This window comes from Ctenopharyngodon idella, chromosome 3 (genome assembly GCF_019924925.1).
Source record: "Ctenopharyngodon idella isolate HZGC_01 chromosome 3, HZGC01, whole genome shotgun sequence".
Lineage (NCBI taxonomy): Eukaryota > Metazoa > Chordata > Actinopteri > Cypriniformes > Xenocyprididae > Ctenopharyngodon > Ctenopharyngodon idella.
This window is the reverse complement of record NC_067222.1, coordinates 3,642,871-3,662,590: the sequence shown is the minus strand read 5'-3', so window position 1 is coordinate 3,662,590 and position 19,720 is coordinate 3,642,871. Positions and strand designations below refer to the sequence as shown.

The following is a 19,720-nucleotide window of genomic DNA, read 5'->3' as shown; positions in this document are numbered from 1 at the left end:
AACTGTGACTTGCTTAATAATGTGGAACAACCTCTAAGTAGGGTTTCCATAGACCTGGCAAATTATTTTGTCTGAGATTGATACCAGTTATCTAAAAAGACATGGATAAATAAACAAACAAACATTTTCTTGGAAAAACTAAAATCTGAATGTTTATTGTACTGAAATCTTACTGATATGTCACTTGCATAATAATTTGGAATGCAGTGTATTAATTTTATAATAAAAGTAGCCTAATAATAATTTAATATGCCCTGCATGCCCGTCCGCTATATGCCACTGTGAAGGGCTAAACGGCGTCCACCAGGCACGGCATCAAAACGATTAACTGTTTTATCCAAATCCACATGAATGGACCATTCAATGTTCAGTAGCCTACTGCAATGTCCGAGAGTCTCTCCTGTCTCATGGTGTTTCTCATGTGTTTTCAGTCGGTGCAAGCAAAAAAAATTCTTTCACGCGATGTGATGTTCATCGACACAGTCAAGAGTAACTTAAAGAGGTTGCCAATGTTTACTAGACTGTGGACTAGATTTGACTCTCTGAACAGTGATTTTTTTCTTGCTTGTGCCTTGAACAGGCCATTCATGTGGATTTGGATCTCAGGACACACGCTATCTGTGGAGGCCTGACTCAAGCCCAAAGTTTATTTTGGCCAACTGCGCACTGTCCATGAGACGTAATTTTCGCCATTTGGAGGGTCCGCGGACGCCTACACACCCTGTCCGAATTTTTGTGATGGTGCGCTATGTGCTGTTGTAACACGTACAGGTATGTACAACAGTGCATATGCGAGTGACTTGAGCACTTGAAAAGACCATTAGATAGTGCGTATGCGCTGAATGTGTCTTTCCACGCTCACGGCCAAAGGAGTATACTTTGAAAGGCTTGTGCACTCAACTGTGCGCAAGACGGAGCGGAATGGAAAATGAAGTATACCTGGGCCGTAACCGCCCCAAATTGTAGCGGAGCTCACATCGGGAAACTCCATGACTACAATAAATATGCCCCCCCCCTAATGTCACCCATGCTCATAAGTGTAGTCTGTCAATGTGCATGAGGTTTATTAAAAAGTTTTGGCCAAAAAATTGGTAACAAATACAGTGAACAAGGGTTTTACACAATGAAGTAATGCACAAAGTCTTCACCAGTGTGCTGTATTTTAAATAATGGCTGTCAAAGTTAATTTACAGATATTTTAATTTATTTTGTCATGTGCACTATTGCTCTACAGATGTCACTGTACACACTTATGTGACAGTATTTGGCCTTAAAGGTTGGGTTCTTGCACCAGGGGTAAAAACCACAACAATTATTAAATTAAATTCACCATTAAAGATACTTCATATAGGGATGACAGTTAATCAGTTCTATTATGGGAATCAAATAGAACAAGGAACAACAAGAGTTGATTTAATACTTTTTTTAAATGACAAAATTTCAGCAAATTTTAATTCTTAAACCCAAGCAATATTAATCCAACAAATCCCCCCCTCCAAAAAAAAAACAAAAAAACAAAAAAAAACCCCTGAGAACAGAAAAATGACACAACATCGAAACACTATTGGGGAGCCCCTCCGCATGAAGCAGTGTCTGAAATGCTTATCAAATCACGGAAATCGTATTGACCGGTGACATACAATCGTACGACATCATCAAGGTGCGACCCGAAAGTATATAAGGGGTACCTAGAGAACATGTCATCCACTTATCGTCTGAAGGGACTGTTTAGCAGGCAGCCCCGAGGCAAGGCATGCAGTGTCTCGTTCCCTGTTCTCAGGGAACCATGGTTCCCATTCAGTCGGTCACGTTCGACGTACGTCGGACAGACCGACGAATAGGAATCTCGCTAGAGAGGCCAATCTACTTCGAGTGTAACTACAACGAGCCAATGCACATTGGCATGCAATCATATGCATCAGCTGCTCGCCTCGCAGCGCGGGTATATAACGAGCAGCAGGTGCGTTGCATCTTCAGCTTTTCGCTTCGGAGCCGAACGGTGTTGTTCCTGTTCTCTGCAAGCAAGTGTCTGAAGACGAGTCAAGCTTTTTGGTTGAACTTCTCTTTTTTTTTCAAGTGCGGGCGAACAGCACAGCAGCGGGGTCGAAGTCCTCTCTTTATTTTCTGTTTTTTGTTTCGTTTGCCGTTATAGAGCAAATAGCTGTTTTGACAGCGTCAGAAGGCTGTTCTCACGGCCGGTACGGTGCGCTTCGAGCGCTGAAAGCCGTTTTTACGGCTGGTAAGAGTGAGCGCCTTCAAAGAGAGAAAGAGCACACGACAGGCTGCACACAATCCCTGTCTGTGTTGCGGCGGCCGTTCCCCTGCGTGCTTCAGCACTCTAAAAGAGTAAAGTCCCTAAAAGAGCTTACACAAATAGAGCTTGCGTCTTTTTAAAGATGACATTCTATTTGTGTGTTTCTGGATGCGGTCGTTTCCTGTCCTCACTGACGGCCACGATCACTGTTTCACATGTCTGGGCGCGTGCTGAAACGATGTTCGTGGGTGGTTCATGTTTTCGTATGAGAACATGATCACGTCAACACGCCGGTCGTGACTCTTCTTTCTCCGGGAAGCTTGAGTCCCCTCTGTTGTTGGCCAGCTGCCGCTTGTGTGTAAAAGCACAGCCGCGGGTCTGCCCGACACTCTGGGAGACCGCGGAGATCAGCGAGAGCAAACCTCTCGCTCCTCTGCGTGTCGTGTGCCGTCGAGCTGTCGGGCTGCAGCGCGGGTTGTCACGGCAACCCAGCGCTCGCTCGGCGCTCTAGATGCGCGGTCTCCTTGCCTAATCTCCATTGTAGCGCCCTCTCTGGTGCACCAGAAGAGGTCTACTTTGGTGAAATGGCTTGGGTGTCTTGAGGTTGAGGGGTTCCTTCGGGGAACCAACCCCCTAGGGCCCCTCCCTCTAGCGCATTACATGCTGTGCAGCTTCTGGATTGGATTGCTGGTCCTCTTCATAGGGGAACCTAGCATTCCATTTAGGGCTCCAGCTGAGGGTCAGATGTCGATTGCAGCATCGGAGAGAGGGCTGTTATGCTCTGGAAATGAGGGTGACGCTGCCCACTGTAATGGTGTGTGCTTATGCTGACTCAGATTCAGAGTTTACAGCCATGCTTTCCCGGGTGTTCCGGATGTGCATGAAAAACTTGGCAGTATGGAGCTATATTGGTGCCATAAATATGGAATGCCAAAAGTGCCAAAATCTGCATAAGTTTTTACTCTCTCACTACCCTTATGGGTGGGGTGGCTGTTCACAGACCACACCCACCCTGCATGTGAGGCCAAGGCACTCTTTATGCATGAGGGTAGTTCTGAGCCGGGGTTGAGCTGCGCTTGTTGACTAACCGTGATCAAAGTCACGGCGCAGGCCTTCGGCCAGACGATGTCCACCTCAGTGGTCCAGAAGCGCCCCCCTGGCTTACCTTGCTGAGGTGCAAGAGGTCGTCAAGCTAAACGCTTTCTCGACACTCCCTTCTCACAAGGTGGCCTTTTCGGTGACACTGTCGGGGACTGAGCCCAGCAGTTCTCCTCAGTTAGTGGCAGACCGGGGAGCCTCCCCCGACAAACCATTGAGTTCCTCGTGGGCCCTCAGTCTGCTCGTCGCCAAGGGTGTCGTCCCCTGCAGAATTAAAAAAAAAAAAAAAAAAACTCCGGCCCAGTCTGCTCTACTGTGTCCGCTGCAGGAAGATGACACCTCCCGTCTCTGCTACTGTTTAAGTGGTTAGTGAAAAATCACCCCTGAGACGGGTGACCCAGAGACGGGTGGGGCTGCTCTCCCCCCCCCCCGGAGGAGGGCCGGGTGGTAAATCCTGTTGGTTGGGTTTGTTTCTGTTCTCCCGCTGGTCCAACAGCCAGTGGTACCCAAATTTTCAAAAAGAGAGCAGTTCCTCCATCTCTGGGTCTGAAGAGGGCTCGGAGAGCAGTGGGAGGAGAAAAGCCTCATCACTCTCATCCCCCTCTTCCTTCGCCAGAGGGCAGCAGCGTGCAGTCGAGAAGGCAGCAAAGCCTCTCCTGCGCTCCCTGCCCAACCGTGGAACCAGGTAGGTGTTGCACAGCACACTCTGACCCCGCTTCGGGCCGCCTCGCAGAGAGAGCCTCCCGAGCTGCGTCCCTGTGTTCCACCTCGCTGCCTCACTGCGGGTACGCCTGCGGTCCCTTTGATCCCGCCTGTACGGTCTCTGTGAGCCTGGTTAGCGCTCCCCAGTCCGTCTCGCTGGCTCATTCGGACCATCGGGCTCGGCTATGCGATTCAGTTCGCCCGGCGTCCCCCCCCAAGTTCAGGGGTGTCCACCTCACTGCAGTGAAGGCTGTCGATGCCCGTGTCTTGCGTGCGGAGATCGCGGTCCTACTGGCGAAGGACGCGATAGAGCCGGTCCCTCCAGCCGATATGAGGTCAGGGTTCTACAGTCCCTACTTCATTGTACCCAAGAAAAGCGGTGGGTTACGACCGATCCTGGATCTGCGAGTTTTGAATCGGAGCCTTCACAAGCTACCGTTCAAAATGCTCACGCAGAAATGCATTTTCGAGTGCATCCGTCCCCAGGATTGGTTTGCAGCGATCGACCTGAAGGACGTGTACTTTCATGTTCGATTCTTCCGCGACACAGGCCATTCCTGCGTTTTTGCGTTCGAAGGTCAAGCATATCAGTACAGAGTCTTACCCTTCGGGCTGGCCCTGTCTCCCCGCGTCTTCACGAAGGTCGTGGAGGGAGCCCTTGTTCCCATGAGAGAACAGGGTGTTCGCATCCTTAACTATCTCGACGACTGGCTCATTCTGGCACAGTCCCGGGATCAGTGGTGCGAACACAGGGATTTGGTGCTCAGACACCTCAGCCAGTTGGGTCTTCAGGTCAACTGGGAAAAGAGCAAACTCGCCCCGGTGCAGAGGATCTCTTTTCTCGGTATGGAGTTGGATTCGGTCGAACAGATAGCACGCCTCACAGAGGAACGTGCTCAGTCGGTGTTGAACTGCCTGAATACATTCAATGGCAGGACAGCGGTTCCACTGAATTTTTTTTCAGAGGCTCCTGGGGCATATGGCAGCCGCAGCGGCAGTAACCCCGCTCGGTCTGCTTCATATGAGACCGCTTCAACACTGGCTCCACGGCCGGATCCCGAGATGGGCGTGGCAACGCGGCACGTTCTGGGTGGCAATCACTCAGGAGTGCCGCCAAACCTTCAGCCCGTGGTCGGACCCCTTGTTTCTTCGGGCTGGAGTACCCCTAGAGCAGGTGTCCCGGCATGCTGTGGTATTCACGGATGCCTCTGCCACAGGCTGGGGTGCCACGTACAACGGGCATGCAGTGTCAGGGGTTGGACGGGCCCCCATCTGCATTGGCACATCAACTGCCTCGAGTTGCTAGCGGTACGCCTTGCCCTGAGCCGCCTCAAAGGGCCGCTACGGGGCAAGCATGTACTGGTCCGGACGGACAACACTGCGACCGTTGCGTACATCAACCGTCAAGGTGGTCTACGCTCCCGTCGCATGTCGCAACTTGCCCGCCATCTCCTCCTCTGGAGTCAGAAGCATCTGAGGTCGCTTCGTGCCATTCATATTCCCGGTGTGCTCAACCGTGTGGCCGACGAGCTGCGCGGCCAGGAGAGTGGCGACTCCACCCCCAGGTGGTCCAGCTGATTTGGAGAGAGTTCGGAGAGGCTCAGGTAGACCTGTTTGCCTCACCAGAAACCTCCCATTGCCGGTTGTTTTACTCCCTGTCTGGGGAACACTCGGAACAGACGCACTGGCGCTCAGCTGGCCCCGGGGCCTTCGCAAATATGCGTTTCCCCCAGTGAGCCTACTTGCACAGACCCTGTGCAAAGTCAGGGAGGACGAGGAGCAGGTTCTGCTAGTTGCGCCCTATTGGCCCAACCGGACCTGGTTCCCAGAACTCTCACTCCTCGCGACAGCCCCTCCCTGGCCCATTCCTCTGAGGAAGGACCTTCTTTCTCAGAGACGGGGCACTCTCTGGCACCCGCGTCCAGACCTCTGGAAACTCCATGTCTGGTCCCTGGACGGGACGCGGAGGTTCTAGGTGACTTACCCCCCGAGGTACTTAACACCATCGCTTCGGCACGTGCTCCGTCTACGAGACGGGCTTACGCCTTGAAGTGGAACCTGTTCGTCGAGTGGTGTTCTTCTCGTTGAGAGGACCCCCGAAGATGCTCGATCGGTGTCGTGCTTTCCTTCTTGCAGCAGGGGTTGGAGCGTAGGCTGTCCCCCTCCACCCTCAAAGTCATACTGCTGCTATCTCCGCATATCATGACCACATAGATGGCAAATCTGTTGGTCAGCACGACCTGGTCGTCAGGTTCCTTAGGGGGGCGAGGCGGTTAAATCCTCCTCGTCCTCCCTCCATACCCTCTTGGGACCTTGCTCTGGTGCTGAGAGCACTTCAGATTGCTCCCTTTGAGCCCTTGCAATCAGCAGACTTAAAGATTCTGTCTATGAAGACTTTGCTGCTGGTTGCATTGGCCTCCGTCAAGAGGGTAGGGGACCTGCAGTCTTTTTCGGTCGACGAATCGTGCCTGGAGTTCGGGCCGGGTGACGGCCATGTGGTACTGAGACCCCGGCCTGGCTTGTGCCCAAGGTTCCTACCACTCCCTTCAGGGACCAGGTAGTGAGCCTGCAAGCGCTGCCCTCGGAGGAGGCAGACCCAGCCCTGGCTTTGCCCTGTCCAGTTCGCGCTTTGCGACTGTACATAGACAAAACTCAAAGCTTCAGGACCTCAGACCAGCTCTTTGTCTGTTACGGAGGCCAGCAGAAGGGAAAGGCTGTCTCCAAGCAGAGGATGGCCCACTGGATAGTGGATGCCATCGCCCTGGCTTACCAAGCTCAGGGCGTGCCCTGCCCGCTCAGGTTGCATGCGCACTCCACGAGAGGCGTCGCATCTTCCTGGGCGCTGGCTCGTGGCGCCTCGCTACAGACATCTGTAGAGCTGCGGGCTGGGCGACACCTAACATGTTCGCTAGATTCTATAGCCTTCGTGTCGAGCCGGTCTCCTCCCGTGTTCTCACCTCAGGTCAGAGGCACGGAGAGGCCCCGGCTTAGTGTCGGCTTGCTGCGCTTACATGCGCTTTTTTCTCCAGAGAGTCCCTACAAGGCAGACCCTGTTGAGTCCTCCGATCTCCCTTCGGCAGCCGACGTGGCGGAGCGTATGGCGCTAGGCCTATACTCCGTTGTATCCTTGAGAACCGGGTTTAGGCTGGGTACCATATGTGTGACCCTACTGGGATCCCATATGTCTAGTTCCACGGTTGCTCCTAAACGAAGCCCGTGTCTTTCCCTCTGGGAGAACCCACCTCTCATCGAGTTGGAGTCACCCCAGTTCTTCCATATGTAGTACAGCCTACGGGTTAGTCCATATGTACTTCTCCACTTAACTCCTTCGGGAAGGATGTGGCTTCCGCAGCGTTCCTTTCCCAGCGGAAGGGTACGCTTTCCCAGCGTTATCCAGTAGTCTCACTGAATGGGTTTTGGGGAACAGCAGTGATTGACACTCTCTGTGTTAGCCCTGTCCCACCGTCCGTAGGCAAGGGGGTTCAGGTGGCTTACAACAGAGCGCTGGAAGAGGGCAGCCCCTGTGGCGCTTTGGTAGGGATTCCTATTCGTCGGTCTGTCCGACGTACGTCGAACGTGACCGACTGAATGGGAACGTCTCGGTTACAAAGGTAACCCTCGTTCCCTGAAGGAGGGAACGGAGACGTACGTCCCGTCGCCACAGTCGCTGTACCCCGCTGATGCTGCCGCCTATCCGGTTCGGCTCCTCAGCGAAAACCTGAAGATGCAACGCACCTGCTGCTCGTTATATACCCGCGCTGCGAGGCGAGCAGCTGATGCATATGATTGCATGCCAATGTGCATTGGCTCGTTGTAGTTACACTCGAAGTAGATTGGCCTCTCTAGCGAGATTCCTATTCGTCGGTCTGTCCGACGTACGTCTCCGTTCCCTCCTTCAGGGAACGAGGGTTACCTTTGTAACCGAGACGTTACATGCGTAACCCGAGACATTCCCTTTCGTCATGCTGAGGGGAGTGCATGCCAAAGGATGGCAGTGACAACTGTCAGAACAAGCATATTCAACTGAAATGCCAGAACCACTCTCCCTACAGGTCACAACTGGGCTCTAAGTGATAGCAGTCCCTATGGTCATAGCCCAAGCTACAAGCCTCAAAGAAAGCCTCCAATTTTTTCTTAGCATGGAGGTCTGCCAAGGCCGCTCAAAGGCTTGGAACCAACAACTTCATATAGAAGGGGTCCCTTTAAGGGAGTGTGGCTAGGGGACCCAAGGGAACCCAGCCAGTCACTTCTCAGAGGAACATAGTCGACCCCGAATGCCACCAGGTGGCCGACGTGGTCTCACTTTTCTAGAAACCTAGAAAGCTAGAAACCTAGTCTAGCCAGCAACCTGTCTGTTTTCTAAACAGAGTCTCCGAATTACACTTGCCTCCAGAAGAGGCATCCAGAAAGAGGGACTGCAAACAGGCAGTAGCCAACTCAGACCGGATCTTAGAGAAGGGCATCCTGGAGAGCAGGACTCAGCATAGTGCTACCGACCCTTGCAAGCGAGGGGAGTTAATCTGCTCGATCCTAGGATCTACCGAGATCCCAGAGGGGGCCCCTGAAATAAACTTCCTTTAGCCAATCCAGATACACAAATAATGTGTGCCTGCCCTCAGAGGCCTGCTGAGGTCGCTTTTACCTGATAGCAAGTCTTTACTGGCTGAAAAATACCCATGCTGTTGGGGACTCGCCTTCAGAGGGCCTAATGTGGCCAATCGCCTGAAAGCAAGTCTTTGCTGGCAGACAAATACCCATGCCCATTGGGATCCGCCTTCAGGAAGGCCCACTAAGGCCTGTCACCTGATAGCAAATCTTTGCTGGCTGAAAGCACCCAATTGTTGGGGACTCAACATCAGAGAGGCCTGCTAAGGCCTGCCTACCTGATGGCAAGTCATCGCTAGTCACCAAATACCCAATTCTTGGGGACTTGCTCACAGGGAGGCCTATTAAGGCCAACAACCTGATAGCATGTCTTATTGGCTGCTATGTACATAAAGTATTGGGGACTCGCCCTCAGGGAGGCCTTTCATATTGTTACATGAAAGCACCCACACTGTTGGGGACTCGCCAACAGAGAGGCCTGCTAAGGCCTGCCAACCTGCTGGCAAGTCATTGCTAGTTGCCAAGCCATCTGCCAAGTACCCAAACTGCTGGGGACTGATGTCCAGGGAGGCCTGCTAAGGCCAGCTACCTGGTATCAAGTCTTTACTGGCTAAAAAAAAAACAGCAACATTGTTGGGGCTCACCCTCAAAAAGGCCAGTCAAGGCCAACTATCCGATAGCAAGACACTGCTAGCTGCCAAGTACCCTATTACTCGGTCACAGGGAGGCCTGCTAAGACCAGCTGCCCGTCTAGGTGCCCAACAAGCTGGGGACCCACTCACAAGGGAGACTTGCTAAGGCCAGCTACCCTATGGCAGGTCACACTGCTTAAAAAGGACCCACACTATTGGGGACTCGCCAACAGAGAGGCCTGCTAAGGCCTACCTACCTGATGGCAAGTCATTGCTAGCTACCAAGTACCCAAAACCTTGGGGACTCATTCACAGGGAGGCCTATTAGGGCCAAAAACCTGACAGTGCATGTGCTGGCTGCTAAGTGCCCACCATGCTGGGGACTGCTCTCAAGGGAGGCCTGTTAAGGCCAGCTAACTTACAGCAAGTCTTACTGCTCAAAAAGTACCCACACCATAGGGGACTCGCCCTCAGAGAGGCCTGCTAAGGCCAGCTACCTTACAGCGAGTCTTGTTGGCTGCTAAACACCCAAGTGTTGGGGACTCACTCACAGGGAGGCCTAAAATAGCCAGCAACCCGATAGCAAGTCTTTGCTAGCATCAATAAACTGTTTACACAGCGCCTAAGCCTGGGACCTAACCAAATTGCCAACAAGCAGTGTACTCAGTAAAAACACCTTTTACCCTTTTAAGCAAGGGGTGTACAAACTTATGCCACCATGCTCTGAAGGAGGCCCAATCAGGGGCCTACCTCTCCAGACTGTCACAGGCGTCAGCTCATGGCAATGCTCGGGCTCTAAGGGAGCTTATACACAGACCAGACCAAAGTGAAGGGTCACCTGTCCCGCTCGACCTGAGCCACAATGGTGCAGAGGAGATTGAATCAGAGCTAAGAGCAAAGTACTCACAGAGAAGACCATGATTTAACAGGGGAGTACTAACAACATGGCCCTGAGAATACTACAGAGCAGAGGCCTACCAAGGAGGCCTTCTCTTAGAAAGGCTAAACACATTTGACCCATACCTGAATGACAGTTCAGGGGCTTAGAAGAGAGCCTGCGCTGGAGGCCTAGATGATTCTAGCTAGCTCTGGGAGAGCGGGGCGACAGTTCAAATGCTTGCTAATCGCAATGTGAAGGGGCCTGAAACCGCCCATGCAACAACTGCACCGGAGGCTTACACTAAACAGCCTACTACCATAGCTGTTATCTACTCTGCACCTGCACCAACATAGAAAAGAAGCGGGCCTTGGTTGGACGACTCCTGTATGAGAGGAGGCCAGAACTAGGGACACTAAATCGAAACCCAGACTAAAGTAATGAGGGGTTTCGGGGGCGAAAGCACCTAGCATGCCGCCACCACTAACCCTAGTACTAGCCTAGGCCAGCTACTGAGGTGGCCCTGGTAAGAGCCAACACTCTAGCATAGATCTGCCTGGGTCTCACGAAGAGCAATAGCCTTTACAGAACAACTCGCAGCATTGAGAGGAAGCACACTCATTCAGTCTGTACAAGAACAGACAAAGGTGGCCTCCACAACAGGGGCCAACTAAACACAGAGCTCAGAGGAGCGATTTCAACCCAGGCAAACAATGTCAGGTGGCCCCGTGAGCCGACGTTGGACATTTGATCTATCTGAAGTCCAAAGTGCCAGTCTCTGAGATAAACTCTCCAATTTTTATGAGAGGAGACATGCTACTTTACCATGAGGTGGCTATCAAGGCAGCCTGCCGAGGGCCAGCACGTAATTTCTGGAGCTAGATAGAGCGGTGGCCTCACAATCACTTCCATTCTGGACAACACAGTAACTAACACTGTTGGGTAGCTCAAATGAGCGGTGGCCTCATCATTGAATTCACAATAAGCAAAGCCAACACACTCACTAAGGAATACCAAAATGGTACTTCCCAAAATTATCGTTCTAGCCAACCTAACCATGGGAACTTCAGGGCCCTATTACATAATTGAAAAAGTTATGACAAGGTACTGTATCTTGAAGTCATGATCTAACTGGAGCTCGGGGAAGCGGCGGCTTCAGCCATAGTGCGATATACTATAGGAAACCACTTCACTCACCCTAGGGCGGTTTATCAAGGAGGCCCCGCAGAGGGCCATACACTTGAAATCATGCCTGGAGCTCAGTAGAGCGGTAGCTTCAGCAGAAAAACTCTCAAATGAGAGGAAGCCAACTCACTCAGTACAGAATGGTATCAAGGCGGCCCAGAGGGCCGAACACTTGAAACATCAACACTCTGTAGCTCAGATGAGCGGGGGCCTAGCAAACGACTCTCAAGTTGAGAGGAGCACATGCCACTCACTACAGGTGATGTTTCGTTCTTAATGCTACCCATTCAATTAAGACCTCACAAAACGACTCTCAGAGGAGAGGAGGCAATAGTATGGGTGTCACGATAACTTTCCCTAATAATGGGAGCTCCAGTTTAGATACCCCAAAAAATAATCCCAGCAGAGGCGAGGCGACCGACAAAGCTCAACCTGAGATTTCCAAGATTGGAGGCCTTAATGTAAATGAGGCCTGCCATACTCTACAACCTGAAAGGATGCACTCACTACCAAGCCCAGCACTGTACCAACATAAGGGCTCCTAAAGGAACAAACTCATCACCGACCCAGCCTCAGGCCCGATAATAAGAGCTGTGGGGGGAGGGGGGAGGGGTAGAAATATAAGAAATATAATTATTATTATAGAAATATAATAATAATATAATGTTATCTATCTCTTTCACTGATTTCTACAGGATGCTGTAGCTCGTCTGAACTGTGTTTGGGTGTAGACTCGGACCGGCATAACACAAGATTGAATGCTGGTCCAGTCTTTCAGCTGGTTGTTTGATATGCTAACGTTTGATATTTGACGGCTGCTTTCCTTTTAGATGCCATCTCTATCTTGAGCAGCCGTCTTCTGCTCTTCCTGGCTTGATGCCAGCGGAGCACTGTCTCTCGCTTCTTTCAGCCACTGATGAGCGAGAGAGAGAAACACCTCTCTCTTGCTCTTCAACAAGCTTACTGTAATCTGAAACCCCCACAATCTCAGTCTCCTCTCAGTGAGAGGGACCGAACCTCTGGGTACAGATGCCTGTCCCTCTTTCCTTGGGAAGAAAGACCAAACGAGACTGGGGTTTCCTAAAGGGGAAACACTCACACTGGGTGCAAACAGCTCCCTCAAGAACTGAGTATGTGTGCTCCTCACCCAAACAAACAACACACAAGTTGTGTGATCAAATGCTTTGAACACAACTTGAAACGTTTTGCTTTAACAAGCTATCTTTACCTTGAAATGTGCTTCAAACAAACAGTCCCTGAAGATGAAAAGAAGATGACATGTTCTCTAGGTTCCCCTCATATACTTTCAGGTCGCACCTTGATGATGTCATGGGCTGGTCAATACAATTGCCGTGATCTGATAAGCGTTTCAGACACTGGTTCACGCAGAGGCGTTTCCCAATAGCGTTTCGCCGCAGTGCGAGTTCCCTTTCGAAAGGGAATAAACATTAATTTGCTTACCGTGTCACTCATTGAACCATTTGGCTTGAAAACATAACTTATAACATCACACAATATTTACAAAATAAATTGGCAACTAGAGTCAAAATAATTAATAATATTAATAAGAAAACCTACACTAAAATCCTCCTCACACCACACTACATATAATGCCCTGAATTAGCATTTAAACCACAAGATGACCTCACAACCGAATTGGAAAAAGTTCTCTCACAAACTCTCCATTTACACATGAACTGCTTGCAACACAACTTTCCAATGCTTTACGAAATTCAATGAGGAAAAACATATTCTTTAATATACGAATCGTAAGCATTAAAAGCACAAAAGAAACTCAGCATTGAATGCAGCATTAGTGCTCATTTAAATGCAAAGCTAGGTTACAACAACAATACTCACAACACGTCCGCTAGCGTGACCGGGAATAACCCGCACGCCTGACAACAAAGCCTAGAGAGCGAGAGAGGCTGTTTCTCAATTCCAGGAACACAAAGAATGGACTTGCGTTCTCGTGGAGTCCGGTCTTGCCAGGCAACCTTGAAAGAACAAACTCGAAAGGACGCGAAAACAGAGAATGCATCCTTGTGAGAATTGAGATGTGCTGCGATCTTGTTGCTCAACTGACCATCCCAGCGTATTATAAGTAGCAGCTAATGCACAATAAATACAACATAACATTACAAACAAATGTCTTAACCTATTAAAACATTTATTTCATGTTGTTATAGATACTGTTTTCATATAATTTTATATCTTTTTATTTTACCTTGTGTATTTATGAAAATGGGTAGCCTTTGTGTTACCTATACTTTGTCAATGTTAAGATTCTTTTAATATGCCAATAATAATGGCTTTCTTCAGGTTACCACTTTATTTAAGAAAAAACAAATGGACAAATGTTTACTTTGACAAGCCGTCACGTATTTGTGAGCTTGTAGCGGGAATCTCATAAATGAAAATGAGAACTTTAAAGCTTGCAGGCTTCCGTACGTCGACCGCCGCAGCGTCTTCTGGGATTTTTAATGGTTAGATTCTCTCAAGTCTGCATTCGATACATCCTCGATATCAAGAACACATCTGGGTACTTTCATGCGTCCTCTGTAATTACGTTCTTGAGAATTGGAATTAAACTTCGATGGTTAATGATGACGTGGAGTGAGAACACAAGGACACAAGACTGCTTAAGAACGCATATTGAGAAACAGCAAGTGCAGTCACACTTCCTTAAATAACTTCCTACCTCATTCCCCGTATATATGCTCAACAGTGCCACCCCCAGCACTAAATAGGAAAAGCGCAAATCACTGACGACTGTCACACTTATCAATGGTATTTTGTTTTCTTTGAACAATGAGATAAATCACACACACACACACACACAAAAAAAAAAAAAAAATAGAATAATTTGACACCTCTTATAATTCCGTTATTTATCTGAGGGTCAATGGTGATGCTCATGCTGAAGACAATGACTAAAATTGTACCCAGTAGGTAATCAGTCTAATTTGGTGGAGATTAATATAATTCAGGAATCAAATATTGTGTTTTATGTGAATGTAAACAAGAGGGCCAACAATTAGATGCATGTCAAGTTAAAGCAGCCTGATTTACTTGCTACGATATATTTTTTTCATTTTAAATGTTGATAACATTAAACATTTGCATTTATATTAATGTAACATCATGTTAATATGTTTTCTCTATCTAATTTCTCCTGTCACACAGGGAAGATTAAGCCTGAGTAAGCTCAGATTTTTCCTCTTCATCAGCACTTTTTGGACTACAACTGTGTGTATATCAGCATTAAGTTTGTAATTGTTTTTAATTCTGTTTTCTAATACAGGTCTATACACATTGGAAGGAATTTACTTCATAGATGTTATCTCAAGGTAATGTAATAATTATGCAAGATGTATCAGCTGATCTACAGTAAGGTTTGACATCTTTCCATATAGTTCAGTTGTGTTGATGCCATAAAACCATTTCATGTTTTGAACACAGAACACACCAGAGACTCGTGAAATGGTGAATCTGTCTGCAACTGATTCTGCTGTTTCACAGACAGAATTAGAGAAATGATTCCACATATACCTACACGCCAAATGTTCATTCTATCTACAAAAGATGATTTCCTCAGAAGTAGAAGCCATCAAGCGGAGAGTGAAGAATAATTCTACATTTGTAAAGCAAGAGTTTGGAATTATTAAATGTCACCATTTACTTAGATTTTGCTACAGCTCTTATGTAAATGTGTTGTGTTATGAAAGTGTGAATCTATTCACCTTTAAACCGTTCAGTTTACACTCATTGGCTACTTTATTAGGTACACCTTACTAGTACCCGATTAGACCCCCTTTTGCCTTCAGAGTTGCCTTAACCTCCCTGCTGAAAGAAGAAAAACAAACAAACAAAAACAATAGAAACCATTACAGAAATCCTAATGGTTTCCACTACAAAACCATTACAAACCATCAGCCATTAAAACCATTACCAAATAGTTTCCATCATGTAGTGTGTTTTGGGCATATTCCATTAGGATTTATTGGTTTGTATAGGTTTCCGGTTCATGATTTGCACATAATGGTTTCCATTGCAGTTTTTGTATTGGTTCTGATTTGTCTGTTTAACTGGTAGCTGTTAATTAGGCCATTAAGTATTTCAACAATTTAAATTATTACTACAATTATACACTGTCCTTGTTGCTTAAAAAAAACTCAAGAATGTATCATTTTAATTGATATAAACTGCACACCAACTTTTCAATAGCTAACAGGTTGTGTTTTGCAAAGAAGTCAAGTCAATTCACCTTTATTTATATAGCGCTTTTTACAATGTAGATTGTGTCAAAGCAGCTTTACATTGATAACTGGTACATTATTTGGCTGCACAGCAGCTCTCAAAAGAATAGTGTCAATGCTGGCAGATCAAAGCACTGTTGAATATCAAATGTCAAGTCAAATGTCAAGTGTCCCCAACTAAGCAAGCCAAAGGCGACAGCGGCAAGGAACCCAAACTCCATCAGGTGACATCAGGTGGCAGACAAGTGGCAAATAGGTGTTTAAATGGAGAAAAAAACCTTGGGAGAAACCAGGCTTAGTCGGGGGGCCAGTTCTCCTCTGGCCAACAGTGCTTTGTTACGATTCAGGTAGCTATCATAAGTCCGACAGGATCGCAACATTCAAAGTATTTATTTCAGTTCCATCCAATTGAGGATCGTATTCATCACGGCGGTATGGATGGTTGCTGAGGAACTGTGTCGTGGCTGTCGTGTCGATGAGGCCCTCACAGTGGATGATCTAGTTGACTCAATCTCTGCTGATACTTCAGGGCTGCGTTGTGGTCGTGTCAAGGCGCAGGTCCTTGGTCTCACCTGGATACGGTGTTCCCGGTTCCGGCTGACCTAATTTATGCAGCCTAATAATCCTTTAACAGATTTGAAAATATAAATTGGTAATGTGTTATGTGTATGCCAGGTTAAAGAAATGCGTTTTTAGTCTAGATTTAAACTGACAGAGTGTGTCTGCTTCCCGAACAATGCTATGAAGATTGTTCCAGAGTTTAGGTGCCAAATAGGAGAAGGATCTACCGCCTGCGGTTGATTTTGATATTCTAGGTATTATCAGCTGGCCTGAATTCTGAGATCGCAATAGACGTGAAGGACTATAATGAATTAGGAGCTCGCTCAGGTACTGGGGAGCTAAACCATTTAGTGCTTTGTAAGTAATTAGCAAGATTTTAAAATCTATACGATGTTTAACAGGAAGCCAATGCAGTGTTGACAGAACTGGGCTAATATGGTCATACTTCCTAGTTCTAGTAAGAACTCTAGCTGCTGCATTTTGTACGAGCTGTAGTTTATTTATCAGGCGAGCAGAACAACCACCCAGTAGAGCGTTACAGTAATCTAGCCTTGAGGTCATGAACGCATGAACTAACTGTTCTGCATTTTTCATTGAGAGCATATGTCATAGTTTAGATATATTTTTAAGATGGAAGAATGCGGTTTTACAGATGCTAGTAACATGGCCTTCAAATGAAAGATTGGTATCAAAGAGCACACCCAGGTTCCTAAGTGACGACGAAGACTTAACAGAGCAGCCATCAAGTGTTAGACAGTATTCTAGGTTATTACGTGAAGAAGTTTTTGGTCCAAAAATTAGAATCTCTGTTTTTTCTGAATTTAGTAGCAGGAAATTACTGGTCATCCAATTTTTTATATCAGCTATGCATTCTGTTAATTTTGTGAATTGGTAAGTTTCGTCAGGGCGCGAAGAAATATAGAGCTGAGTATCATCAGCGTAACAGTGAAAACTAACGCCATGCTTCCTAATGATATCTCCCAAGGGTAGCATGTACAGAGTGAACAGCAACGGTCCTAGTACTGAGCCTTGCGGTACTCCATATTGAACTTGTGATCGATATGACATCTCTTCGTTTACTACTACAAACTGATAACGGTCAGATAAGTATGATTTGAACCATGACAATGCAATTCCACTAATGCCAACATAATTTTCGAGTCTATTTAAAAGAATATTGTGATCAATAGTGTCAAATGCAGCACTAAGATCCAGTAACACTAATAGAGAGATACAACCACGATCTGATAAGAGCAAATCATTAGTAACTCTAATGAGAGCAGTCTCAGTACTATGGTACGGTCTAAATCCTGACTGGAAATCCTCACAGATACTATTTCTTTCTAAAAAGGAACATAGTTGTGATGATACTACCTTTTCTAGTATTTTGTGACAATATTAGATCTAAAGTATGATTACGACAATGAGTGGGTCCTGACACATGTTGTCTAACACCAATAGAGTTTAGAATATCTGCAAATGCCAATCCTAATGCGTCTTTTTTATTATCTACATGGATATTAAAATCACCAACAACAAGGTCTTTATCTGCAGCCAATACTAACTCCGACAGAAAATCAGCAAATTCTTTGATAAAGTCTGTATGGTGTCCTGGTGGCCTGTATACAGTAGCCAGCACAAATGTCAACCTACATAATGTTACGTAAAGTACCATCACTTCGAAGGAATTATATTTGAAAGACTTTTGACTAATACTGTAAATATTACTATAGATTACAGCAATACCTCCCCCCCCTTTGCCTTTCTGACGGGCATTGTGTCGATAATCATAACCTTGAGGACTAGACTCATTTAAAGTAACGTAATCGTCCGGTTTTAGCCAAGTTTCTGTCAAACACAGCACATCTAGATTATTATCTTTGATAATATCATTAACAATAAGTGATTTTGAAGAAAGGGATCTAATATTTAACAACCCGAGTTTTATCATTTGTTTAGCATTATTATCTCTATTTTTTATTTGTTGAACATCAATTAAATTTTTACCATTTAATGGGTTTGGAAGTTTTTTGTTTTTACTAATTCGGGGTACAGACACAGTCTCTATTTGAAAATATCTAGGTGTAAGAGTTTCTATGTGTTGGGAGTTATCTAAATTTTCTGACTTCTGTAACGTGAGGCAGCTAGCAGACGGTCGGTTTAGCCAGTCTGTCTGCTTCCTGACTTGGGCCCCAGTTTGTCATGTTTCAGTTCTAAGACTATGTGCCATATTACTAGAGAGAAGAGCAGCACCATCCCGGGAGGGATGAATACCATCTCTTTTCAACAGGTCAGGTCTGCCCCAAAAACTTTTCCAATTGTCTATGAAACCTATATTATTTTGCGGACACCACTAAGACAGCCAGCCATTGAGTGATGATAATCTGCTAACTATCTCATCACTCCGACGAACAGGAAGGGAGCCAGAGCAAATTACTTCTCCTGACATTGTACTTGCGAGTTCACACACCTCTTTAATGTTAATTTTAGTGATCTCCGACTGGCGAAGTCGAACATCATTAGTGCCGACGTGAATAATAATCTTAGAGTATTTACGATTAGCATTAGCCAGCACTTTTAAATTTGCTTTGATGTCAGGTGCTCTGGCTCCCGGCAAACATGTGACTATAGTGGCTGGTGTCTCTATTTTCACGTTCCGTGTAATAGAATCGCCAATAACTAGGGCACTTTCAACAGGATTCTCAGTGGGGAGAACCTGTTTGATGTTCTTATTGGAACGGAAGAGTGGTGTTTTCCGCGGCTAGGCCGCCTCACCGTTACCCAAGTGCCCTGCTGCACGGGCTCTATAGCCGGAACCAAACAATGTACAGAGTTCACTAAGCTAGTCGCATCCAAAACAGTATCTGAAGCCCTTGCATTCTTACTATCCTCGATTAAAGTTTGGATGCGTGTCTCTAATTCTGAGATTCTCTCTGTCAGCCTGACTATTTCCCTACATTTATGACATGTAAATCCCTCGTCGCTGACAGAGAGAGCTATGGTAAACATGTGGCAAATGGAACAGGTAGCAATGCTGGGAGAGGATGACATGACTCACCGTGTTTGTAGACTGATCCGACTTATGAAGAATGAAGAATATTCACCAGAAATCAAAATTATACATAGGATTAAGACCAATTTTTTACTCAGCCCAGCTGAAAATAAACATCTGACACAAAACATTAACATGACATTTTTATTACTTAATGTATTATAAAATTACAAGAACTATGAACTGTGTTTGTGGCTTCACTGTGTCCGGGTTAGACCTGCAAAAAGAAGGTGAATTCATTAGGACAATGTACCTCTTAAACCACCTTACCAGTACATGAGATTATCCATACATTATATATTTATATGGGAGTCTCAAAGAAGTTGCAAGAACTTAGTTGTTGACAAAACTTCATCGTGCCTAAATTCATCCAACATCTTTGGTTGTACTTTGAGCAGATTTAAGATCTTAACAGCTGCGAACTTTGTCTATTAGTCATGTCATTTTCATAGCATGACAGCCATCTGTTATTTAACCTACTCCAGGTGTAGGTTT

The 19,720-nt window shown here is 46.8% G+C and overlaps 1 protein-coding gene across 1 annotated transcript in view; it reads left to right on the top strand.

Annotated features, from left to right (window-relative positions):
* The window catches only part of LOC127508498 (uncharacterized), a 107,200-nt gene extending 91,017 nt beyond the window's left edge, over positions 1–16,183 (top strand). Inside the window, exons 13-15 of the mRNA XM_051886531.1 lie at positions 14,540–14,555; positions 14,658–14,703; positions 14,816–16,183. Coding sequence (XP_051742491.1) covers positions 14,540–14,555; positions 14,658–14,703; positions 14,816–14,893 — 140 coding nt within the window. The 3' untranslated portion in view covers positions 14,894–16,183. The remainder of the gene's footprint in view (positions 1–14,539; positions 14,556–14,657; positions 14,704–14,815) is intronic.
* The last annotated feature ends 3,537 nt before the right edge of the window (positions 16,184–19,720 follow it).